Genomic DNA, 27,769 nt, shown 5'->3' on the forward strand with positions numbered 1-27,769 from the left:
CTTTGATGAAATTACACATCACCGCACCAGCACCTGTTCAAATTTCATTGCACTATTCACTGCCGTGCACCTCGAGTAGCTCGCACTCAGCATATGGGAACAGATGTCAGCTTGGCAAATGCTAGGTCTCGCCTGCACCTCTGTTCCGCAGATTGGAGTTTTAGTTAGACAAACATTTTTCGGAGGCAGAGCTGGTCTGGAGGCAGCAATTTTCTCATTGGTTGAGTCAAACTAACTGCTAAAACAAGCTAACTGGCATAGAAGGAACTCTGGTCAAAATATATAGCTGCAAGCGTCCATGAGTGGAGTCCAAGCCTATAGGGCAGATGATTTTACAGTGCCAAGCTGGATTCATCATTTTGGAAAAGTGAGTCCTGCAACTGTAAATGAAATGGTGCCATATTGCCATTTGAAAAATTGCCAATTTGTCCCGATGGTGGTACAATTCAGCATGACCAAAAAATGTGGTCTGTCACATTTTGGGGCCCCTTGCAAACAGGTAGACTTACGGCCGAAATACATGGGACACGGACGCGACGCGTCACGTAGGCGGGGCGGAGCGGGGTTTTTTACCTGCTACACAGACTCCGTCTTTGTAGCGTGTGGTTGCGTGCCAGCCGTGGTTTTCTGAGGAGATATCAAGTTGAGTTTTGCCAATAATGCAGTTGGTTATGCAGGGTTTGGAAGTGTAGGCTATATTAACTGGTACTGAATTAATTAACTAGATCGTTTTAACTACAGGATCATGGATACACATTGATTTGATTTATTTATTTTAATGTGCAATGTAAAAGCACCCACAAGGTTGCTCTGCTGCGTCACATTGCCTCTGGTACAATGAGGTATTTATTTTAATCATTTTTAAACAGATTGTACTCATTTTTTACACAGTTCTATGGAGTTTTTACCTGTTTGAGGGCCGCGTAGCCGCGCGTAGAGGGGAAAAAATAGACCAGACGCGCAAAACTAGAGATGAGCCGCGCGATGCCCGCGCGGGTGCGCGCGCCTTCCGTGGTCCGTGTAGCAGCTTCAGTTGATTATACTGGACGCGCTCTGCTGCGGGCATTCTGCGGCAGACGTGTCGCGCCGCGTCCGTGTCCCATGTATTTCGGCCGTTATGTGAAGTTTGGATGCATTTTAGCATTTAGGAAATGTGCCTCCCTTCCTATTTGTGCATCTTCAGTCAACTTCTTTTGTGAATCAAGGTCAAATTATGTGATACAGTGATGATATAGGCAGTAGTAATATGATGTGTGTAAAATTTGCAGAGATTCAGGCAACTTTGTTGGAGAAATTAAAAAAAAAAAAGTTGCTATTGCAAGGTCAGCCTGATGGTGGCGTATGGAGTGCAACCTAGGCCTTACGGAGTTATTGGCCAAAACGTAAAGTTCAATTTTTATTTAAATTTAAAAAAAAAATAAAGATTGACTATACACCTGCCCCTAACAACTGGCCATCTCTAGAACAGAAAATAGATATTTTGCCCATGATTTTGTGGGTGGCATCTTGTCATCCTGTGTCGTTGTCAGGTAGCTGTGCCTGCTAACATCAGACACCACTCGGTAGAGAGATGAGGAGAGACAGAGAGAAAGACATCACATCACTGATAGAAAAGCACGACGAGCCTATTATACAATCTCCAAATTCAGTCCAATTTGGCAAAAAATATTTAAATCTACTATGAAGTCAAAAGTTCATACACAACATGGAACAGAAGGGCTGCATATGAAGAGAAGCTCCTCTAACATGGCATCCAGGGCAGAGCTGTTCACCTGGTTCATCCTACTTATCTATTTGAATCAGATGAATGGAACAGCTGAATTGATTTGAATTGAGAACTGAATTGAGAGGGAGAGAGAGAGGGAGAGAGAGAGAGAGAGGTTAGTGAGAGCTACTGTATGTGTGCGTGGGTGCTACAGTTTGTGCAGGTAGTGGAGCTGGGCAGCAGGTGGGGATGATTGACAGCTTGTATTTCATTTGAGATCTCACTGTTTTGTTTCTGTGCATTAGGCGGCTGAACAGAAACATGTTTGAAAAAAGCAAGGACACATAATATGCCCCAGAAAAACTGTGGTTCTTTGGCTCCACCCATTGATGTTTAACTCAACCAATGAAATTATTTCTGCCTCCAGAGCCTCCAAGAAATATTTGTATAACTAAAACTACAATCTCCCTCTGTTCCTGTTCTCCCTAACAAGATGTGGTCTCTGGTTTCATTAGATATTAAAGTGACTTACACGCTGTGAACGGAAGAGAGTGCTTGGCAACAATTACTTTGACTGACAGATGTAAATACTGTAGTAGCACAAGGGAACACCTACAAATACCTGCTTTTATTTTGACGTAAATGAGAACATGCACTTCAGTCAGCAGTCAGCATATACTCCCAAACATCTAACTCTGCTTTATTAGACTTTCTGTCATATAGGGACAAAACACCACACTTCCGCGCGGATTACACACACGCGTATCTGACCCCATCATGTCGCTTTTTGTTTTTCTCATTCCGACAGCTCCTCACCTTGTCTGCTATTGTTGTCTCTAATGCCTCCCAGCATGCTCTCTGCCCACTGATGGCTCCCATGAAGGGAAACATAATAAATCTCATGTGGACACAAAAAGGAAATGTCACCGGCGTCGGCTTATGCCGGCTTTCTCCCTCATGTGTCCTCCATAAAGACACCTGTTTATCGAGAGGCATCTGCTGCCAGGCTGCCACTTGATAAGTTGAAGGCTGTAAAGCAGCAGGAAAATAACTAGTTAGGAGGAGGTCCTTGTGGTAATTGTGGTAATTTTGTGTTTTCTGTCGAGTATGTGGTGATATTTCTGCCACTGTCGCATATGTGGCTGGTGTATGGGTTACATGACCCCTGCACTTATGCAACCTACTTCCCTCAGTTATAAAAAGACCTAGAGGCCTGATTTGACGGTCATTTCTATTTGCCTTCCAGCACTCTTGTTCCATCAGTGAGAGAATGATACAGCAGATACTCTTGTTGTTTTTCCCTCCTGTCTTTTCCCTAAGGTAAATTTCACCCTCTGGCCCTTTCACTTGCCTCATTTAACACCATAACTATCTCTTGATTGGCACAGAAGAGTGTAATTGTCCTACAACGATTGATTGACAAACTACTTCAGTGCATCAATCTGAGTCAAATGACTCAATGCTCAATGGAAGAATGGAGACCATGTAATGGAAAAGATGAGTGCAATTTTCTAGTCTGTCAATCTCAGGGAGAATACAGCTTTAGTCAAATGACTAGAAAGATCTTACGCTTCTGTTTTGAAAGCATCTCAAGTGGTCAAAGAAAGAGAAGTGTCTCAGAATACCTGTTTTTTTCATACAGTTTTGAGCCCTGAGGAGTTTTGGAGAGGAGTGTTATTGGATTCAACTTTTTAAAAAAAATGTAGAAATGGTTATAGCTACTCAAATGCAGTCAGTTCTTGGCATCAAGACGCACTGTAGAAGTACAGTATGAGTCATAGTACGATAAAGTCAAAACTAAACTAACCATGCTTTTAACACTGATCAAAAAACAATATTGCTTTACTGTTTCAAAGCTACGTATTTTACCAATTTTGCATAAGTTTGTCATGTTTAATTCAAAATACTTTTTGGGGAGAGGAACCGTAAACCAATCGTAGTGTGATTTTTCTTGCGAATTTGTCCTTGTCATCCCCAGCAAACAGGTAAACGTCACCTAATACCTCAACTGGAACATTGTCTCATATCTTACCCTAAAAGATGGCCTGAGCACCTTTATAAGTGGATTATTAATTGAAATGACTAATGTTTAGGGTTTATTCTATTCAAAATGCCTTTACAAAAAAGGTATATTGTATTGCTTGGTTGAATATCTGTCCAGCTTGATCTGGATGGAATGTGCACAGGTAAACAGATGTCGACTAACGGAAGTGGTACGGGGGTCTGTAAGGGAAACAATCTAAAGTAAAAGCTAAAATACTGTTCTGTGAGCTAAGAGCTCCCGAAGGAAATTATCAAGTCGTGAGGTAAATGTGAAGGAAAACTTTACCTACAGTTCAAACAGTGAAATCCATAGACCCCTGTGTCTAGGCCCAGGATACAAACTGCAATAAACAAGCATTGATTTCCCTCCTGAACACAAAGCTGCTGGGCACATATCCAAACCATGGAATTCAGTAAGTTGTTGCACAGCTTTTGTGCTCAAACACTAAGATGTGAGAGGGGTGCAACAAAAGACTTTGTGAACCGTCAAAAAATGTACCAATGAAAACTTCCTAGGACTATTCATAACATGGAATGGAATTCAGTATCATCATACGTGCACGTTTCCCAGCACATACCAATTCCCCAGAAAGCCAAAATGAAATATTTCAATATCTGTAAATGTGATGGGGCACCCTGATGTCAAAGCTTGTGAGACAGACCTCCAGTGTTTACAACCCCCCCCCCCCCCTCCTCCCCCTCCCATCACCACCTCAAGTCTTTTCTGTGAACTGTCAGACCTTTCTATTTGATCTAATACACCTCAACAACTCCAGCTACATTCCCTTGTCTTGTCACTCCTTGTCTCTGTGCTGCTCTTGTTACATGAAACAACCTGCAATGTGAAGATAGCATTTGGCAAAATACAAGCGCCGTCTTTCACGCAAGACAACGCTACGGTAATTACAGTATGCCATGTACGTTTCCAACACAACAGCAGTATATGTGTATTTGATCTTGCTCGAGCGCTCTTGGGTGTCATGGCAACTCTAACCTGTTGTGGAGGAGTATCACAGGAAGAGAGCAGCTCTGTGATCTGATGCTCCCTGAGAGAAGACACTTCACCAAACAATACTACTGATATTTAGAACAACGCATTGGGGTTTGTTATATAACAAACCAAAAGAAGAGAAGCAGTGCAACTCCGCAAAACAAGTTCGCCAATAATTACTATTAGTAAAGCAGCTCAAAAGCAGCCGACTCTGGTTCTCAACAGCATCCAGACTGTTCAAATCCCGCCTCGTTTCTCTTCACAAGCTCTGATTAGGGGACAAAGGATGATCATGTGAACTGCAGATAAGAGTCATTTCTCAGAGGCAGACCTGCTCTCAAGTCAGAAATAATCTCACTGGTTGAGTTAAACCTCAGTGAGTCATAGAACCACAGTTTTTCTGTCTGAAGCCCAGTGAAAAAGACGAGGGATAAGCTAGCTAATATTATGAAGCCTAGCGCTCTTGATACTAACTGAAAAAATGCAATTTAACTGTATTAAGTTATCTAGGTTATCTAGTTAGCCTAGCTGATTTTCTAAGTTCAAACTAGCCATACTAGCATATAGCTGTCCAGGTTAGCTAGTTGGCTAGTTGCTGACCTTCCAAAATCATGAATGTCATGGCGGCCATGGATGAATGAATTTATATTTTTATTTATATTTTGACTGGACAGTTCCTTCTTTGTCATTTAAGTTTGACAGTTGGCTAACCTCTGCTCTGAAAAACTGTGGTTCTTGAGGTTTAATCGGTCACATAGCACCAGTGAGGACATTTCTACCTCCAGAGCAGCTCTGTCTCTGAGAATTGTTTCTATAACTAAAACTCCAATGTGCACAAGAGGCAGATTAGGGCAGTTTATAAAAACAGCCAAATGGCTTCCAATGGCTTCCATTAGTGTAGGTGGAAAACAGCAGAAGGCACTTTGAAGACCAGATTGTGATTACTTAGTGCTTTCCTTCCCTCTGTTCTTTGGCAGGTTTAATATTCATAGTTGCCATGCAGGAGGCTATCTGAGACCAACAGGTCCACTGCTCTGAACATGGCAGTCATGGGTGTTGGTGAGGGGGCACAGTTGGCTGACACAAACACACTCCACCCTCAGACTGAGGTCGACGCACCCAGCAACCTCAACCAGTATCAAGGCCTTGTATCGGCAAGGTGAGACCAATGCGTGCACACACACACATATAGAGAGCCTAAGTCCCTCCCTTTCCGGTGGACCACCATGGGACCTTATTTCGGAAAAAATATGTACGGTAGTCAACGGCGAGAGACAATAATTGTTTGATCACGTTTGAATTGTGCCATGAATTACACATATGATGTTTTGTCAATTTAAAAGGTAATTTTGCAAGTCAAGAAAGTCGCAGTTTGTCGTAAAGCTGCTGAAGTATAAGACTGTGAAAATACGTAATTAGAAAGACTACACACCCAAAAGTCGCGTGACGTCATAACTTTCTCTCTCTACAAGCTACCCAGAGCCGCTGAAGCTAAGTCCCTCTCAGACAGCAGTAGTATTATACACAACCTGGAAGGTAGACAGTAAGAATGGATTTAAACTGGTTTAGGATAGTTTTAGTACAGTGGGGGCTAACGTTAACGCGATGCCTGTGTGTTTCCTATGTTTCGTTCCATGTTGGTGTTGGTGACGTATATTGTGCGAGACGAGAGATGTAGTTCACTGAGCGGTTTCACACAAAACTAAACGTTACTTTACTGTTTTACGACAAACTGCGACTTTCTTGACTTGCAAAATTATCTTTTAAATTGACAAAACATCATATGTGTAATTCATGGCACAATTCAAACGGGATCAAACAATTATTTGTCTCTCGCCGTTGACTACCATACATATTTTTTCCGAAATAAGGTCCCATGGGGGACAGCGGAAGGGGAGGGACTTAGGCTCTCTATACACACTAGGATTACACTGAACTATCAGTTTGCTGACATATCGGTTTGTCGATATATCAAGCTGATGTTGGCCTTTTATTAAAAACTGGATATCAGCAAGTCAGTGTTGTCCATATCTGATATGGTGGATATGATGCAGTTTGATTGATTACGTATTGATTGTAGAATTGATCAATACTATACTGGTTGTCTATGGGAAGACCTTAACCTGAATTTAATGTAACATTTTGATCAGATTTCACACAAGTCTGCATAAAATATGTTTTTATTATTATTACTATTATTATTATCTTGGGTTTCAATGGAGAATTTTAGTGTCCCATGGACTAAATGTTGTTTCAGAGGCTTTTCCACCCTGACAAGACTAAATGAACCCTTATCTTTTTTCTTTTTTTAGAAGATTTTGGCATGAACATGGTCAAATTTAAAGATATTGAGTATCATATTAGCCAAACCCCAAGACACACACACACACACACACACACAAAACCACTAAAGCCTCTTCTGTCTTGTCTCACCAGATGCTAAGTGTAGGCCAGCAGTACTGTTTGGGGCCTCCATCATGGACAATGTGACGCCTGGCACCCCTCCAGATGGGTTGGAGCAGCAGGGTTACAACTACCTGGCGCTGGTCCTGGGTGTGCCCTTAATTCTGATCATCATCCTGGGCAATGTCCTCGTGTGTCTGAGCGTGCTCACCGAGCGCTCGCTGAAAACGGCCACTAACTACTTCATTATCAGCCTGGCGGTCGCAGACCTGCTGCTTGCGGTGCTGGTGCTGCCCCTCTATGTCTACTCCGAGGTAAGGAGGAGGTGTAGGTGTGTGTGCATGTGAGTACGGTAGATCCAATATCTTCCCAATATTGAGTTGCAGCTCCTTTTGCACAATCCCCATCTCAATAGTCTCAAAGCTTAAAAATCCTTCTGCTTCTCTTTATCTACATCTTCTCCTATGTGATTGGTATAGATTTAATAAGGGAAATTATTATGGGATAATGGCTTTTACCTGGATTCACCTGATCAGTGTACTTCATGAAAAGAGAAAAGAGGTTTCCCTAATATTTTGTACATTCAGTGTATATTTTTGTGCTGTGTCTAGTTTCTGGGTGGCATCTGGACCTTGAGCACATACATTTGTGATGCTCTGATGACCATGGACGTCATGCTGTGCACCGCTTCCATCCTCAACCTGTGTGCCATCAGTGTTGACAGGTGAATCCCCCTATAACATGTCTCTCCTAGTGTATGTTAAGCTCAAACCTGCCTGGCTATAATTTAAGACTGCAGTTACTCAATGTCTGTAACTTGCAGGTGAATTCACAATTAACGGATGATAAAAAACACCATAAAAGCATTTATCAAAAAAATCTCAAAATATCCTTGGCAAGTCATGCACTTGGTGCATGAGTAATGAGATATACTCTGCGCTCAGAATTAGAAAATGTGTGATAACCTTTATCATACAAAAGATGATAGCCATAATTGCCAGTCAGGCAAAGCTAATTAAAATCTGCAAATTACACTACATCAAGTATGACCCAAATATATCACAATGCTCATTGTATATTTCTTGAGGATACTCTGTCAAGTATCACAGTAATTGTGAAAATCCTCTTTTTTTTCTTTTTTTTTTTTAGAATAAAGCTTACTACATATCAGACATTAAGAAATCTGCATGAATAATTGCCTCTGTTGAAAATACATTTCACAATTTTCTAGGCACAGACAAATTACTTCTATTTTATGCTTACTTTTTACAGCGTTATAGTTCATCTTTACCAAGGGCAATACCAATTTTGAAGGGCACTGCACTATGCTTATTCATGAGGCAGAAAAAAAAGCCATTTTGTTTTTCATTAATCTCTGTAGTGTCACTCAAACAGATCCCTATATCATTTGTGTGAGGCTGCAATAACATTGCTAGCACCTTGTTAGTGGCATAACAGATAATTCTAGCTACACCATTATAGGTGACAGCATGGGCTGTAGGAGGCTAATGGAGTCGAGTGAGTATCGAGCGAATCAAGGCATCTAATTACACAACCCAGTGAGAGGCGAACATAACTGCGGCACCAGGGAGAGTCTACACCAAACATCTACAAAGGCCTGCATCAGAGAGTTTCTGTGGTGGAGAGAGAACAAGTCAGACCAGTTGAAAAAACATAAAAAATTCAACCATGCAATCCATGCACATCCAGCAATTTGGAGCCACATTTTAGTTGTGTGCACAAGAGACAGGCAAGTTTTAGACAGTGAAATTTGACTGATCTGGGCCATAGAAATTTCAGAGAACATCGTGTTGAAGGACAAGTGGGAGGCAAGTGCGTGTCAAGCATTCTATTCAAACATTTATTACAGAGGTTCTTTGTGTCTGAGGGGGGAAAAGAACAGCTTTGAACCAGAGCAGAATTTCACAACTCTGTGGTGCCTTATTTTCTTTTAGGTACATCGCAGTGGTGGTGCCTCTGAAGTACAACAGGAACCAGTTCAGTGTGCGCCAGCTAGCCCTCATCACCGCCACCTGGGTCCTCTCCCTGGGCGTGGCGAGCCCCGTCATCTTCGGCCTCAACCAGGTGCCGGGCCGCGACCCGACCATATGCAAGCTGGAGGACGACCGCTTCGTGGTGTACTCTTCGGTCTGCTCCTTCTTCGTGCCTTGCCCCGTCATGCTCTTCTTATACTACTGGATGTTCCGCGGCCTGCGGCGCTGGAGCACGGGCCGGAGCCGGTCCCAGATGGCACGGGGCGGCCGCCGCGCCCTCTCCTTACGCCTCAGCTCCGCCTTGCGCAGGGAAAAGGCCGGGAAGACGGGGAGTCGGGAGAAAGTGGTGTACGTCATGCCCGCCGGGCTGAGTCCTACGTCTCCGTCTACCATTTCAGTGGCGTCGCCCACAGCGACCCCAGTGGCAGAGGAACAGCAGGACGGGGCGGGGATCGTGCCGGAGAGTGACCCCATGACGACGCAGATGGACAGTGTGTCAGATGCAGACCCTGCTGAGAGACCGCCCAGGGAGGGGGGGAGCACCCGGGAAAACGGCCTGGCGAAGGCACATGGGGCGAAGAGAGGGCGGCGCAACAGCAAGAGCAGCAGAGTGAGCGGGAGGGAACGCAAAGCTATGAAGGTCCTGCCGGTTGTAGTGGGTGAGTAGATGATGATACACAGTTATGTGCCTTATGGTACTCAAGGTCATTTACGAAACATAGGACATTTTAGGATTTTTAGGGCCCAACATGGGGTTACATGACATGACTTAACCCTCCTGCCAGCCGCTAAGATGAAGAAATTTGGGTCAGAGGAGTGCGCAATTTACTGATGTCATGTTACATAATTTCTGGGTAATGAAGTCCTTCAAACTTTCAAAAATTCAAAATTCTGCTGCTGCCACAGTACGAAGTTGCCTAGTACAGCTTTAAATGAAAAAAAAGGCCAACAGCATTTCATCTGGATCAGGTTCAGTCGTTTATCTGAATCCACAGGGGGTGCATCAACATATGAGAATGTGGGAGAAGGCTAATGTTCAGAATATGCATAATGGGTTCATTGCCTGCCTCTTTATATAGAAAGCAACAATTGATAACAGTCTGCAATAAAGTTAATGGTGGATAAATGTTGGATTTAACATCATGTTGTCATATTGTGTATTGCAAATTGAGTGATGAACCAGAGCTCTCTCTTTGATAAACTTGTGAAGAGTACGTCTGTGTGTGTGTGTGTGTGTGTGTGTGTGTGTACACACACACACACACACACACACACACACACACATACACACACAAATTGAATAACTAAAATATTGCCAGCTAATCGGCTAAATTGACTTAATTTGTGTCAGTAAAAGTGCCAGTTAAGTGCTATACGTATTTCTAAGTGTAACCATAATGACAGTAAAGCTGCAATCCACAAAGTAAAAATAGAACCTCATTTCTATCTCCTTGGAAACCACTTCACTCCAACCAGAAGCATGCTTAACATCCAATGCACATTTACAGTGAACTCTCAACTCTTGAATGTGATGACGCCTATACAGAATAACTTTCATCTAACCTCCATGGAAAGCTTCACAAAACCTGTCTGACCAGACCCTAGGCTTCTTCTGGCTTGTTTATCAGCTATTGACAAGTAGTATGTAATCTATCGATAGAACTTGTCTCCTCCTACACAAGTGTCCCCCCACTGCCCCACCCTACTGTTCCCCTTGAGCTACGGTAGCCTGTAATTGACACAAACAATAAAGTCACAAATAGAGATAAGCATCCAGATGCGATTCACAATAGAGGAGTAAGCTAGTAAATTATAGCAGAGATCCAACATAAATGCGCAGTGAAGAGGTAATATATTGGCATGCTAAATAATGGATTATTATAATTATCATTCATTTATTTATTTATTATAATTCTGCGTTGTCATTAGCTTTTCTGGCTTAAGAATAAGGCTTTCTAGCCTGTCTTGAAACTCAATTGGGTGGGGAGTGTTTTTTCCCACGGCGCAGCCGAGGGCATCACAAGCCAAATTCAGGTCAAGCAGTCAGTCAGGCAGTCAGTCGGGTAATGCTTAGTGAGATGATGCGCTTCGTCATATTGCCTCTAGCGTTTTTGACTGTGAGATGCAGTGTTTCCCATACAGAGGCACAAAATCAAAAGTTGGTCAGTCAGTGTATAGAAATGGATCTAAATCGATCTCTAATGCGCCTGATGTGCATCACGTCATGTCTGTAATTTGGAGATGTACAGACAGCAGACCAGCAGACTGGACTGCCCTATAAACTTTAAGGTGACGTCATCTTGTGATATTTAAGTAACGTTAGTGGAATTAGGTAATTTAACCGTGTCGCAGTGCTTCAGTGCATAGAATTGAACACGCTTGACTGAACATGCTTGTTTACCAAAACAGAGTGAGCTTTGAAAGGCAGAAATCTCAGCACCTTTTGAAGTAATCATTGAGTCATTGGTATTGATCAACAACCCTATCAACCCCCCACAGATATTATGGTCATAATACAGGGCAGTAAAAATCGTCCTTATTCCCCCTTTAATATACTGAGTAGGTATTAACTTGCTGAAGAGCAAATGTTTTCACAGTCACATTGTAACTGGTTCCATCTTCCGTGTCCCACAGGTGTGTTCCTGGCCTGTTGGACGCCTTTCTTCGTGGTTCATGTCACCAAGGTGTTGTGTGAATCCTGTGACATTGGCCCCACACTTATCTCCGTAGTAACGTGGCTCGGCTACGTCAACAGCGCTGTCAACCCCATTATCTACACCGCGTTCAACGCGGAGTTCCGGAATGTCTTTCACAAACTGCTCTGCTGTCGGACGTGAGTCATAGCGACCCAGAGCTCCGAATCTTAAAGATATTATTTGTGTGTAGTCTGTGGCTCCGTCACGCCTCAAATGTCCTTGACTGTCCTGCTCTGCTGTCTGGTGTGACAGCTGAGTTTTTAGGATTCTCCTCTCGGGACCTGCAACACAGGAATGTTCTTCATAAACTTGGCAATCTCCACATGTTAAATGATTCATTCCACACATTGGTTTCCTGGCTTTCGGTTCTGGCCACATGTGAAGTTATACTAACAAGAACAAGATGCTATTTGACGAATGCCTTAGTTCACAGCTGGACTGGAAGACGATGAGTGTGTCAAATTTTTACAATCAAGTTCATACCTTGTGAAGGTTTTTCCTCTTGTAAATTATTAAATGAATACAGTAGTCATTAATACTGTTAAGCTTACAGCCCAGAGGCATAAAATATGTGAAAATGTGCAGAATTTAAAATGATGTATGTACTTTGATATACTATGAGTATTTTCATCCAAGATTCACATTTTGATGTTACATTATTCTATTTTCATTTCAAAATGTGCAGGTTTGCAAAGACGCGTCATGGTATTTTTATTTTTGTCGTCTCATTCTTTTTCCAGAAAAACTGTCGCTGGAATATTTTTGTGGGTCAAAAAGCGTGGCGGCCGAAACTTGAAGGCATGGATTTTGTCTAAATAAAAGGACCATAGACATTGAAAAAAAAAAAAAAAAACTATTATGAATGTTTACACAAGACCGTTTGTCTTCGAGGCAAAAGGAAATATTGTGGAAAGCTATAAAAAGAGGACATCATTTGTAGTATTATTATCTGTGAAGTGCTATGAAAGTGCTGTGAAGAGGTGAATGTGACAAAATGTAGCTTAAACAACAATCTTTGTCATTGATGGAAACATAATAAAGAGATTCCAGAAATGACTCTGTGTGTGGTAAACCAGTGGGAGTACCAGAGGAGGGGTTGGGTGACACTAAATGTATCAAGGCCTAATAACAGACTGCAAATTAAATTTTATGCCTATGAGGGAGTCTTACTCGCCCCTGCAGAGATGCTATCTTAATCACCCGTGGAAAAAAACTCCATTACATGTGAAATTATCCGCGTCTCCGGAAACAACACACGTTGGCAGGCTTATTTTGTTATTTAGAGGGGGGAAAAAATGCAATTGTGAAATTTCCAGCTGAAGCGTTAAGGCTCCAGCGCCAGGCTTTAATGAGATGTCTTTGCTCGCCGGTGGAAGCAGCTGTCACCTAAAGGGACTCACCTATGTAGCAGCTGCAGCCTAGTGAGCAGTACTTAGTGGCCGGCCCCCTCCTTGGGGAAACAGCCCACGCACTTCCACAGTGGACACACCACGAGCCAATAATTCATCAGAGCAGCGTGAGCGACACAGCCACGGCCCGCAGATAAATCACAGGTTGACGTTTTAATCTCTTCCATCATGTCCTATCACAAAGGAGAATTTTGCTTGAAACGTGGTTAGGGGAAAAATAGCACACGAGACATTCTGAACAGTGTGCTGTTGCATGAGCGCACTCCTGCTCTTTGTGTGCAGGAATACCCATGGAAACCACAAGGTAACCAGGGTAACACTGAAGCAATACACACAACACATGCCAACAGCACCAATCTGGAATATGAGGCAAAACAATATGCTGAGCCTCAGTGAAAAACACAGTGCGACCTGTCTAGTTAGCAGGGTTATTATAGTCTTGGGAATTTTTTTTAATTTTTTTTATGGAGTTTTCAATTTTGATTTTAATTCCCATTTAGTTTTAGTTCAGTAAGTTTAGATTGTATTTTTCACAAATGCTTAGTTTTAGTTTGGTTTTTATTGAGTTTCAGTTCTAGTTATTATAGACTTTTTCTGATAGGGGTGGTATTTTTTTAAAGGTATAATAATAGATGTTCAGAACAGGTATTTTGTATATGTTTGCAATAGGTATTGTGAAATACAAAAAAATAACTAATAAATTATTTTAAAAATGTATTTACATTTTGGTTTTTCAAGAGTTCAGTAAAAATAGCAGACAGTAAAAAAAATGCAACGTTTCACTTATATTTTGATTTTATTTTTATATACTAATATCAGTGAGGCTACATATGAATGAAGACATAAAATGCGGGGACAAGCGTGACTCTGAACTGACCATTAAAAAGGAAATTGCACATAATTAAATTGCCGACAAAGCACACAAATACACTTTGAAACGATATTAAAAGCATAGCTGCAAACGGCAATCCTCTGGGTTCTATAGGTTCAAAAATGTGACAATGTGAGCTAAAAGGTTATTGATTGACTTGAACAGACTGTTTTCAGCTTACAGTGGCAGCATGAATAACCCAATGTCAAGTGTTTCATGATTTTTATAGGTCAAAGGTCAAGCATGATATATTTTCCCAATTGTTTGAGGGCATAACTTGCTCTTTCAGGTGAAGTCTTCATATGACAGTGAAGTGGCCTTACAATACATTTTTATTAAGGTTGTCAGAGATACATTAGAGGTATATCAGTCCCTAAGTCGGCTACCTTTTTATGAAGTTGCTTGCTGTTATCTTTTTAAGGCCTGCTCTCTCCTAATATGAATTATGTTTGGGATTATTTGAACAGATGATTTTACCAATTTTTTTTTTTTTTAAATGTTATATATGGCAGAACATTAATTGTAGAGAAAGTCATTTCCCATGCATCCATACAACAGGACACTGTCTAAAATAGAATGGCAGGTTTCAGTAAAATTGTTGCTCAACTATTCTGTTGCCTCTGACAAACTGCTGTTTTGACTTGTTGATCATTTTTCTTAGTGTAGCTCCATTTATCATTACCCACAGATCAAATTCCATTGCATAGTTATGCTGTTATTTGGGTCCCTATAATTGAAAGGCCACTGACTGATGACATCATAAGTCGGTGCCAAATTTATAAAAACGATGTCTGTTCTTCCTTGGAATTTGTCTTGCTCAATAAGAACAAGATGGGCACATAATCTTCTCAGATGATTTATGGTGCTATTACACTTCAGTATGCTTCAGCATGGCAACAGATTACATGTCCCACATGTAGCGTCATCATTTCATATCATGCAACATGAATGACCTGGAACGCGTCCAAGGTCTTGGCACCAAGCCCAGCGGTGTCACTACTCTAAAATATATGTATAGATCTTACAGCTGCCACTTTAGACATGAATTACAGTCTATTGCCTGCTGGTAGCATGGATTCAAATCCTATTTATCTTGGAACTTGCTGCCAGTTATCAAAGTTACTGCCTCAAAAGAACAAGGACAATATTACTCTGAACAAAGAGGATACCATTAAATTTCAAAATGACAGATTGTAGCTTCAGCTTGAATGGAGAGGATGTTTGGCAACAAGATATATGGAGTTATAATCGAGTTTAAAATGGAAAGGAATTCTATAACCAGGAGAGGGCAATGAGAAATTGAATCACTGCACATATCTCACGCTGTAGCGCTTGAAGGACACCTTCAGATACTCTTCCACCGTTATATATCATTTACATTTTTGGTGTAGCCACTTTCCCTCAACCCGCCTTGTTTACTTCTACTTCAGTTAGTGATTTCCTATGTTTCCCAGAATGCATTATAAGTCACTTTAAGCACAAACTTTTTCAGTTTGTGTGACGTAAACCTATGCGTAGCGGTGTAAACACGAAGTGGAGGAGATTCACATGAACATGCAAGGTCTGGGTGCGGCTGTAGTGAGGATTTGCATTAAATAAGACCAATTTTATGGTAATTCTTTGCTCTTTTCTGAACTCTAAAGATCGGTCCCCACTTACTTCATTTGTTTTGGAGAAGGCTACTATGGAGTTTTGCTGGCAACCTCCCTGTGTGTTATATGGACAAACAAACTTATCCTGTGTTTCAACCGGCATTAGGGTGAGAAGATAATGACAGAATATTCCTATAAAGTGTTCTAGGGTGGATTTTCCTTCAACAGCAGTCTAGGTGGACATAAAGTAGCAGAGAGATGATTGATGAGCAACAAACTCCATAACACCAACATTTCCCTTCAGCAACACTAATATAGAAACATTATCAGCAGATCTCAGAAGATGGATTTCGAGTAAACGTTTTTTGCACCAGGGCCCAAAAGCTTATGTGAATGACACTTATATCTGATAACTAAAAAAAACCCCACACCTGATACCAATATGGACTGTCCATATCAGTGCCCACCCCTGCTAGGTGCTCATCATTCATGTCTGCTGAGATCTGATCATGAAGGCAATCGTCACATTTTAAATACATTAATTGCATGTCTTTATTCAGACTTGTAGTGAAGGGTTTGGAGGCAAATTCAATTGGAATTTGTAATTGCTTCCTTAGCTAGACCCGTTTCCTCCTGTCTGTCTTTTAGGCATATGACTCTGTGAGTTACTACTGTATGTTTTGTTTTATGTGCTTTTAATCCTTGCTTGTATGTTGTTTGAAAATCTGTATTGCTGCTATCTTGGCCAGGGCTCCCTCGAAAAAGAGATCTTGTAATCTCAATGGGACTCACCTGGTTAAATAAAGGTTAAATAAAAAAATTAAAAAATTAAAAAAAAAGACTGCGTCAAGGGGCTGACTATCGTGGGACCGCTTTGTGTCCAACTATTTCAGCCTGGCTACTGAAATGAGAAAATAGCTAAGGCAGTCTATTCTGATTTCTCATCCTCAGTATCACCTTGGATGCAATTTCCCTCCTATTATTCTTTATCCAATCTTATTTGTATGGCATTTTGGGGGTGGGGGGTTTGGGCTTCACTTTTACAATCCTTCTTGTGTTACAGTCGCTGTAGTTTTCTTCAGCTCACCAAAAGAGTCCAAAATAAACCATTCTCTATATCACAAAGACTTTAATGTTCTCAGTTTTGGCTTATCCTGATCCCTTCCCTCCATGGTAATTGGTGCAGAACATTATCCAACCCAATCTCCAATACAAAAAACTGCTCAGATTAAAGCTACTCTCTGGTGAATTCAGTACTATTAAGAGCCATTTTCACTCTCTATTCCAAACTTCTATCAATGACAGATACAAATGGCACAAGCAAGACAAGAGCACAGCAAAAATGTAGTGCTCAATGTACCAGCGGACTCAGAGATCGAAGCCCCGAACATTGAACACAAATATGGTGCAGCAGATTTGATTTTGTCAGCCATCATTTATCAAGACACTGGCGCTAACCCTATCCACCCACACACATTCACACATTCACACAATCTAAAAATAAAAACAATGGTGGCCTGGTAATGACAGAACGAACCAAAGAACAAAAAACTTCAGAACCAAAGTGCTTTTTCTAGATGTAAGAAATTAATAGCACAAAAGGAAAATATGTACATTGATACTATAAGAGAGGTGGTAAAGATGCAGTATGGTAGTTCTGTGCATTTTGGTAAGAATGGTCTTTCATCCAGGATCGACTAATTCAGCAGTTTATAAAACCTGTAATTATTCAACAAAATGAAATCAGTGAAATGAGCATCATTAATGTCATTGTCAATAATCACATTCCACTGGTGAAGAGACCTTATTTTATTCTATGACAAACACAGCCAAACTAATGAATATAACACACTTTTGAAATGTTAGGAGCCCTTCAATTAATCAATGTAAGAATTTTCTAACAAAGCAACCCAATCAGTACTAATGAACACGAACTAAGGCTGGAAACAAGAAACCCACTAAATTGGCAATTATTCAAAAACTAACGTTGTGAAGCTATATAATAGTTTGTCATTGTAAATAATCTTTATATTGCACTAGTGCTATCACTCGCACATGAGAAAATGTATTCTCATCTCCAGAAAATCCTCATATCAGTGACCTTTTCCATCTTTTTCATTCATTCATTCTCTATGGAGCTGTAACATCATATATGAGGGAGTGAACACACTCCTCTATTGCTTTAGCTATTAGAGACAGTTGTGAATGTCCTCTAATGCAGACTTAACCGTCCTGGGGCATAGAAATAGAAAAACATTCCCCATTAAATACAACTCATTTGCATGAATATTCCAGTTGTTTAAGTTAAACAACTGTTTTTGCTTGTAAATCACTGTGGTATTGTGCAACTGTCAAGGTCATTTGCATTCACCATGTTACTGAATATGTTTAAAATGCAGGAGACAGCAACACTCCCATGTGGATAAAAGATTTAAATGAGCCCACAATTTGCAAAAACATTCATTAACATGAGAGTTTGAGGCTTGATGGAATCCATTATTATTACGTGGAAACATTAATGTTTGGACACGAGACAAGCTCCACTTTTTTTTGCTTTCTATTTCAAGTAAATTAATCAGCAGCGGTGAGACTGAGGCCAATACGATCTGCTCAAGAGTTTCTCAAAGTAGATGACAATTTTTGATTATATTAATCATGAGCTGTTTGCCAACCACAGAACTTCACTCTTGGGGGAGAAATGTAAAAACTAATTAATCCTTTGCCTAATTATAATTAAATTAAATTACCTAGATTTTTTCCATTGTCCATCTACAGTATGTATTTATGTGTCCCTTTTTCTGTCTAGCCATCCATCCATCCTAGTTATTTTAAATGTATGCACTCAAAATAAGGCAAATATGTATACTTTGTATACACTTTTCATATGAGAGGTACAAAGTTTGTCCTCCCCAGGTCATGTGGGGCCAGAGGTTCCAGTGCTTTTATTAGATGGTCTGTTAACACGGAGCGGCTTTCTCAGCCCGGCGCTATGATTCGTCCCGGTTCATTTATCTGTGTTCCCCCGCGGAAACTAATAACTGCTGAGTTGAGAGGAAGATATGCAGCTGCCTTCCCATCGATCCTCCATCCGCCTTATCCCCGGCTTTGTGAAAAAGCAATCCATATTCGCCCAAACACATTCTCGTTCCTTCAACACGGTCCTGAAATAGATCGGCGATGAAGGCTGAAGCTTTGACTAATCTCACTGATTGACTGGGGGGTAAAAAGTGGAGTCACGTCATACCTCTTTTATTCCACCGCACTAAAATGAACTCAAATAGGCTTTTAAATTACATTTAAAAATCATGTGTTGATACGAGTTGAAATTCATTATTTTACTTTACGGCACAAAGTGACATTGCTTTACAACACAAAACTTAATTACAATTCTTAGTGGAAAGATTTGGAACACATCCACTGTAGCATAGAAGTTGTGCTCAAAACTCAATATATAAACTATATGCAAGTTTAATGACTTTAATTACAACCCCAGCTTTTGGGATGTTTTGGGAATACTGATACAATGTACTGATTTACACAATAGAGATATTCTTGGATTCCACTAACATGTTTCTGCCTCTCAAATGACCAGAAGCATAAATCATAGGTTGATTGTGGTTTTCCCCAAATAAGTCACTGTGTTGCCCAGGCCATCCCAGACCAACCTATTTTAACTTTATAGTATATGTTTTCTTTTACATTTTTAATTCATCTATCAAACAAACAAACCTCATAACTGCTGCCGATGGTAAAACATCATCAGTATCAACACAGACAGCTCATTTATAAACTGCATCTGCTTCACTGGTAAATCTCAATACTGACTAACAGACCAAACAGCAGCATCCGTTTATAGGGGGTGGGATAAGGTGCTGGTTGGAATTTGCATAGCTACATAAGGTCAGTCTGTGTCCTGAGGAAGTTGTCAGTGAAATAATGACCAGTCTCACCTTCGCTGCAGCAGAAAAACATCATGTCTGTGATCACGTCAAGGACATTGTGAATGGGTGGTGTTTGGAAGTGCTTGAACAAGAACTGAGAGACAAACCTGTTGCCTTGATGAGGAAACTAAAAGGCATTCCTCTGGAAGCAAAGATGTATTTATAATTAATTATATGCGACAACTAAGGCAGAGGAGTAGGACTAATATTGGTAAACCTTTGTTGCCAGATTAAAGCAAATCTGACAGACAAGAAGAATTATGTTGGGACACTGAAACAATCCCAGGAAATCTGGGGGATCTGTAACACTGACTAGAAAAGACGAGAGCAACAAGATTCTAGCAGTGGTACCTCTTTAATAAGAAATGGACAAAATCAGTCTTTCAGTTGACAAACAATTCCGTGAAAATCAGACCAGTGGTGTAGCAGGTATGGCCTTCAAAGTTTGAAATTTTGGCCTTTAATTATCGTGCTGCTATCTGGCCAATCAGTATATATTTCTTGAAAGCCAGAAATCTGTGCCAAAATGCGTAGTCTCAACAAATTTTGTCAAAATCGTACAAGCGGTGTCATAAATTTTTGACTTGTGATTATAGCGCCCTCATTAGGCCAATCAGTGTAATTTATATACCGTAAATCCTGTAATATTGGCCCGGGCCTTTATTTACCTCAACTGCAGAGGGTACCAGGCCTTTATTGGAAGCAGGCTTATATTAGAGACAGGCCTTTATTTCTAATTCCCTCTGTTTGATAAGTATATTTGCTCATACGGTATTTTAGTACGAAGCCTCGTTTTCTGATCTGCTTCTGTTGGGGTACGTTAGGTAGACGTTTTTTTGTTACTACAATGCATTATGATAATTACGGTAATCGACGACGGCATGCTCCAGAGACTTCCGCCGGCCGAGCCATCTTGTGGCACTTGTACGTTACTACAAACTACAGTTACAAACAGGCACCAGGAGTTTACCGGTATCCACCGTTGTTTGCAGGTAAGCTGAAGCTAACTGAAGCTAACTGAACCTAAGAATAGAATCTATACAGTTATATCATATCGGCGTTTATTTCGATGCATATGCGCGAGGTCAGTCCACCTGACAGCCCTCTGTTCTGTCGGCGGAGAGAGAGGGACACAGACAAGCATGGAGATAGCTGGGTGCCGATGTGTTCCTGGTGATCCGGCCAAGATTTCGGCGGGGGTCCGGGGCTTGGATCAGGAGGATCAATGCGGGCCGTGGGCGCAGTGGAGAGGACAGCGGCGGAGAGAGGAGTCGGACACGGTCCAGCCATATACTAGGTTTTGACCTAGTCTTGTTTCCTTTGTTTTTTTCCCCGGCCTGTATTTGAGGCCGGCCTTTATTTGTTCGTGTCGACCACGCCCCCGGCCATTATCGGAGACCCGGCTTTTAATTGACTACAGGCCACTATTAGAGGATTTACGGTAGCTGTATATTTGTGTGGCAAGTTTCATGTCAATTGGACTTATGAAGTAGTTAGGGCCTTTCAAAGTTAGAAAAGCCTGGGTGACCCCAAGGGAATTGAGCCACGCATCCCGACAGTGTTTGTGCCATGCTCTACCCATTGTGCAACACAGGGCAACTTAAATGTGGCTTCATTAAAGTGATTTGACAAGCCAGAAAAAGGGAGTTGAGGCTAGCATTGAGTGAAAATCTCAAGCTCACTTTTGTCCAACCACACTTCTAAACCACACTATCCTTCGGAGAAAATCACATTATCATGCAGAAGCACTTTTGTGACCTTTTGTTTGGCCACGTTTCATGTCATCTCCACTGTAATTGATGCAGAACGTCTGGGACTTTTTCTTTTCATTTTTTTTTTTTTTGGTGTCCTTTTGCTGCGAGCGCCAAGATAAGTTGGCACTGTGGGAAAGTGCTGGTGTCTCTCAAAATACTTTCATCCCTCCACGGAAACTCTAGATCTGATAGGAACACAATGCACTTTACTCTATGAAATATGTTCCTCCACTCTTGCAGAGAAACACAAACCTTTGAAGAATCAACTTATCTCTCATCTCGTTTGGAGTATTTTGAAGGACATGATATTTTTCATTGCCTTTTAAATAACTGCCAGGGATATTTAGAAAAATGGCACAGCAAAAACACTTAAAGTGGGACACTCAATTTCAAATTGTCTAGATGTTATTGCTATGGTTTAGGACAGCCCAATCAGTATTCGTGAACCACTCTCTCCCAAAGCCAGAAAAAAAATAATTAAGACTTAAACTTGACATTTCTTCTTGTATAAAGTCGGGAGCTGCTCCAAGATAGGAGACTGGGTGAGTCTTTAAGTGTTGCCAGCTCTCCACCAGATAATATAGCAGCTCGATACTTTACATAATAATATCACAATTTTGAGTATTAGTTCTCTGGTTTCACACATCAGGAGACACTTATTCTCCGTGAATAGGAAAAACATAGGAATTAGAGTTAGACCAAACCGATTAGGGTTAGGGCAAACCGATATATGGGGCTGATATTGGTTTTTAATTAAAAATCAAATCTGATCCAGTCAGTGTCGTCCACCTCTGATATGGATATGATGCAGTTTGATTGATTACATATCTATTGTATATTGATCAATGCTACACTGGTTGTCCATGGGAAGACCTTAACCTGAATAGATTGTAATTAGACATTTTGATCAGATTCCACACAGGTTTGCATGAATAGTTTTTGTTATTATTATTATCATTACTATTACCTGGATTTCAATGGAGAGTTTTAGTGTCCCATGATGGTCTAAATGCTGTTTCAGAGGCTTTTCCACCCTGACAAGAATAAAACTTGGGGGGAAACAGTGGATACTTGTAATTTTTGGAAATGCCTGCCATCAAAATGCCGTCAGATATTGACTATCATCAAAAATTCAATTTTGGACATTGAATATTCAAAAACTATTGGCATCAGTGTTCAAAACCCCATTTCAGTTAATCCTAATATTATTTAATTATTATTAAATTTAGTGCTGACTCTCTTGAATGTTTTAAAATAAAGATGTTACAAATATAGAGAGAGTTTGTTGAGCTAAAGTAAGGACACTGATAAGGATAGTGAAGGGCAGTATTAGACAGTGGATGACTGAGGTTTGGACCTTGAACTCAGCTGAGGTAAGCTATGCAGAGTCACACAATCAAAAACAGCCAAAACCTACCTTGGAGGCAATTTTTCAACAGACATGATTTATGTGTCTCCTCTGCACCGGAGCAACTTGGACAAAGTTGAGCAGCAAAGTGACATCAAAGGACTGTAGAGCATAATTCATAAGAAGTCTGAGCGGCACAACGTTCAAAGTGAAGCCCGCGTGACACATCCAAACATGAGGACAGAAAATACATTTTCGCTCACAGCTCAACATTCTGCAGTAATAAGGATATATGGGTTCAGACCTGACTCTATCTTCCCAGTAGCCTCAAAGGATACCATCAAAGTGTGGAAAGCCCTGCCATCCGATGCTCTGAGTACAAAATGCTGAACATGAAAACTGAACTCCCATCAGAATAACTGGGTGGCATCTCACCCACAGAGGCTAGGCAGGCTGTCACCCCCATGATTGATTATTGAAAGGAAACATTGCTTCCGTTTGACAAAATCTATCATTCACAAGACCCATTCACAAGACTAGAGCATTCATCACACATTGGAAAGAGAAGTTGTGGAGATAAGGAGTCTTGTTGCCAGATTGCTTTCACTCTTGCTGTGAAATTGTTCCAGCGTCAGCAGGCCTGAGCGAGTGCAGAGGGTGACGTAGCATCCGCAGCATGATCCCAATTTGCAATGTTGTAGATGTTTTTTTTAAGCAACTCTCTCGTGCTGACAAGTGTGTAGAGGGCTATTTGTGGAGCGTTAATGATGTTCCCTGCCAGTGTGCTGAGAAACCAAAGGTGCTAATCCGACAGACACAAGGTGGTAAAATTGGAGAGGAGAGAGCGAGGCTGCGAAGACAAAAGAGAGAATGGGGTGTGAGCGTGAACATGTGAAAAATGGGCAGAATGGGAGCGGCAGAGTAAACTTCAGGCAACTTTGGTTATGCCAAAAACTTCAGCGTGTGCTGAGTAACGAACAAGCATGAACACAAATATACAGGTGTATGAACATGCACAGGCCCACACACATCTCTGTTTTGTGGAAATTGCTTTAAAATTGCTGTGAAAAGTAGTAATCTGCTAGCTCTATCTGTTTTGGTTTATTTTGTCTCCATCTTTGTTGCTCAGCGCTCATTGCTGTGGTGTTTCTGCACTGCACTTCCCAGAGATCACCTGTCAATCAAACAGTGTGTCCAGTACTGTGACGTCTTTGTCCTTGGATTTTCTGTTGATGCAGTTTGAGTTTCTGTAGGTGGCGCTCTTTTCTTTGTCTGTTCAGCCATGGTGGCTATCACTGCTCATGCTAACTACCCAGTTCTTCCTCTCAATAACTTGTGGGTCCAAGGACCATAAGTGTAAAAACAAGTTTAAAATGAACTATAAAGCAATAGAAGATTCAGCAAATAAGTTTGAAGATGGATAGAAACATTGGATTACATGCAGGACAAAGTTTCTATTACTGCAAGGACTCATTTGACTTGTTTTGTCCAATGATTATTAAGGTGAAAAATAGACTATGGACTGGATTATGGAATATGTGGATAAAATTAAACATAATGACACACTCCCAGATAGAAGATTTCATCATACCATTTGCCATGAAAAGCTAAAAATCTCAACAATAATCTAAAGGAAGAAAAAATCATACTGAAAAGAATAGAAAAAGAGTATGCCAAATTGGTCTGGCACTGGCACTTACACTGTGTATAGTGTAAAAATAAACCTACAAATCAAATTCTGAATTGTACCTGTGTTTGACTGATGGTGCCTGGTGACTGCTCTGACCTGGTGGAGGAGGACTGGATTCTCTTAGAGTTTCACCACTTTGACTGGCCTCATCTGTTCAGGGATAATCATCACCGGCCCTGGCTGGCCTCAGTTCTGCCCTACAAAGGTAAACAGCAGTAACTGTTTTTTTGTGTTTTTCAAAGGTCAAATGCCATGACTCAAGTTTAGATTTCATTTTAACACAAATTAGACCCATAGGTGCAACTAAACAATATATGTCATCCACTTCTGTACCAAGAATACTTTTGACAGGGCAGGAGATAATGAAGATGACAAAAAGAAAAATATCAATCGGGGAGGGGTTCTGGGACGCCAGAGATCACTGCTGAACCTTCTGGAGGTGTCGTGGGCCTAACCCAATGAAACATCTGTGATGGGAGGTGCCCACTTGATAACCCCAGTGACAGATCACTCACACACTCAACCCTGTAACATTTAGATTAGCTGGCTGGTGAATGCTGCCGCCTGTCTGATGGTCCTATCGATTTATGATGGCATAGCCTGATGTCCTCTAATAGTCACCATTTGTGGGTTAGTACATCATTCTGTGACATCTGAACTGGGCTTCTGTATAAATGCTGATTGTAACGTCAAATCCTGTATTGGTCAATTGGCAATTAAAGTAGGCACTGCTAACAGATGTGATTTCGATCACATTTTCATTTTCCATTGTCCCTCCTCATTTCTATTCACAGTGACCCTCTGTCTTCATAAGGTACAAGACTGTGTCCTTTGCATATAAGTAGGCTACATGACCATGAGGTAATTTGCACCTCCTCGGTAGTGACCGACCCTGCAGGGAGGAACATCGAGTACTAGGTATAACAAAGGAAGCATCAACAGAGGGCAATAACTCCATGGCTTTTATGTAATGGGCTCTGGTGATATTTTAAGTGCCGGTTGAGTAAGGAGCCAGAGATTCATTACAAACAAAATATTCCAGTCTCCTGCCCCGCAAGCCCTGTTTAATTGTGGTGCTGTATCCCTGAGAAAGGTCAGTGGATGAGAACAATGGCAGAACGGTCACCAGGCACAGATCAGGTGAAGTGGAGAAATTGGCCTTTAACAAAAAAGAGAGAGGGAGTGTGGGGAAGATGGAAAAAAGATGAAGAACGTGTGTAAGACAATCACGTGGGCAACTCGAGAGGCATAGCTGGAGGTATGGACACAGGGAGACTGGTTTAAATGGGGCTGACCTGAGATTAGAAGATGGAGATGGACGGATGAAAGAGAGAAACAGAGAGAGAGAGAAAGAGAGAGAGAAAGAGAGAGAGAGACAGAGACAGAGAGAGAGAGAGAGAGAGAGAGAGAGAGAGAGAGAGAGAGAGAGAGAGCAGGATAATCTGACCAGAAAGGTGGTAAAGAGAGAGCAAGTCAGCCAGACAGGATTCACACCTGAGTGGTGTCCAGGAGATATGGTTACCACCCTGCCGGTGGTTTGTTCCACCTGACTGACCTCTTTATAACCATGAAAAGTAAGGAAAACACATAGTGCAGATAGAAATGGACAAAGTAAAAGGCATAAATAAGACGATGGAGGAGGGCAAAGGTGAGAGTTTTGTTATTAGACCCTGGCAATGCACTCTACTCTACCCATGCACTGCAATTAAAACATTATTAAGCAGGAGGAGAGGAGTCCTGGTGGCTTGGGAGGATAAATTACTGACCATGCAGTTGCTACTTGTGATACTGTGAGTCTAAGTTTGGCACTCGAGTTCCTGTACGTCACATGCCATCCCTTCTTACTCTCCCTTTTTTCCTGTCTTTCGACCGTTCACCGTTAATTAAAACAGAAATGTCACAAAAAATCGACGGTATTGAAACTAGGAAATTATGGGTGCAAAATAGGATTATCATAGGATGTATTTCATATTCAACCAAACAAATTTTTGTTTCCCATCATCAAGCCATATCATCCAAACCATTTTCTTTTGCTCAAGGAGAAAAATTAATTTCATGCACAATGGCAATGAAAACTCAAAGCCAGGCCTCGTCTTTATCCTGTAGCACCACCCCAGTGCCAGACTGAGAAAGAATATCTATTCATTTGGAAAGGAGGAAGACAGCCTGTTGCCTCTCGATTACCAGAGGGTTATGTTGAAAACCACCAAGAACCAAGGATGAGTGATCATGGTGTGTCACCACCAGACAGCCAGAGCCGCCTGGCCTTTTGTCTTTGCTGTTTAGTCGAAGGACGGAATTCAGAGAGACTGATCTGAGGACAAAAGAGTCTATCACTGCTGGTATGCTGTCTCCCAGCATACAGTGTTTTCTTTTGTGGCAGTGGAGCAAGGTGGTAGTTTTGATTTTATGAAGCACAATTCTCAAATTTAGCTCTGGTATGTGTTGCTTTTGGATACCTGGGTCAACAGACGTTTACATGCACACCAAAAGGGGTTATACCCAATTTACTTCCGCATTCTGTTAAAACAGATTTACTAGTTTCCGGTTCAGTTTCGCTTTACTGAAAGCTCGTTGTTATACCAGCTACGTGTGGATATGCCGTTGTTTTATTCACAGTGTCTTCGGGAGCTGCCAAAGATGAGCATTACCGATGTACATCGTATATGCAGGTTGACCTCCAAGACTCCAAAACTGGATAAAGGGTTTAAGCTATACGCTTCTTCATACATCTGCAACTATGAGGGTAGCTGTCTACTAGCTAGCCAGCTAGCTATCTAGCTAGCTCGCTACCTAACACTGTTATTAAGAGAGTCTCACCCCAGCAAGTTTCTGATTAATTATTGCTATATATGCCTACATAATCACGTTGTCGTTTTATTTTCACCAGTATCCAACAGAGACAGGCTGACTGGCGAAATCGGTATAAGGACAGCAGCCAATAGAAGCAAGAGGGACCTTCAGTAGCTACAGATGGTGAAGTATCAATGTTAAGGACAGCAGGAGCAGTCACAAGCTTTACTGCCTTGAAACTAGGCACAGGGAGTGACGCAGGCTGACAGTCAACAGTAATGAGGCTATTTGGGTTAACAGTGCGAGCAGATCGAGCATGACTATTTCTATGAAGTTATGACAGGTTATGACAATTGAGGGGATATGGTAGGAAACAGAGTTATCTGACAGATTAACTACCTGAAGCTAGATGATGATGAGACAAGATGATGTGCCATTTCCCACACGATACAATTGTCACTGAGAAAAGCAGGAGTAAATATTGTCTGACAGCAGTTGGGAACCAGTTTTGTTAAGGTGTAGGCTATCCCATTTTAGAA

General features: G+C 41.3%; 1 protein-coding gene across 1 annotated transcript; it reads left to right on the forward strand.

Moving 5' to 3' along the window:
- The first annotated feature begins 7,216 nt into the window (after positions 1-7,216).
- On the forward strand, positions 7,217-11,973 carry drd4-rs (dopamine receptor D4 related sequence). The gene is made up of 4 exons (XM_071916108.1): positions 7,217-7,456; positions 7,754-7,866; positions 9,098-9,795; positions 11,771-11,973. The coding sequence occupies exons 1-4, from the start codon at positions 7,217-7,219 to the stop codon at positions 11,971-11,973; spliced, it is 1,254 nt and encodes a 417-aa protein (XP_071772209.1).
- Positions 11,974-27,769: the final 15,796 nt, after the last annotated feature.

The sequence above is a fragment of the Centroberyx gerrardi genome, chromosome 24, assembly GCF_048128805.1.
Source record: "Centroberyx gerrardi isolate f3 chromosome 24, fCenGer3.hap1.cur.20231027, whole genome shotgun sequence".
In the NCBI taxonomy this organism is placed as follows: domain Eukaryota; kingdom Metazoa; phylum Chordata; class Actinopteri; order Beryciformes; family Berycidae; genus Centroberyx; species Centroberyx gerrardi.

Excerpts from the sequence above, each read along its gene's own strand:
- drd4-rs (XM_071916108.1), top strand. The coding sequence starts at position 7,217 with ATGGACAATGTGACGCCTGGCACCCCTCCAGATGGGTTGGAGCAGCAG. Across the intron at positions 7,867-9,097 it reads TGTGCCATCAGTGTTGACAG|GTACATCGCAGTGGTGGTGC; the intron begins GTGAATCCCCCT and ends ATTTTCTTTTAG. Across the intron at positions 9,796-11,770 it reads GGTCCTGCCGGTTGTAGTGG|GTGTGTTCCTGGCCTGTTGG; the intron begins GTGAGTAGATGA and ends CGTGTCCCACAG.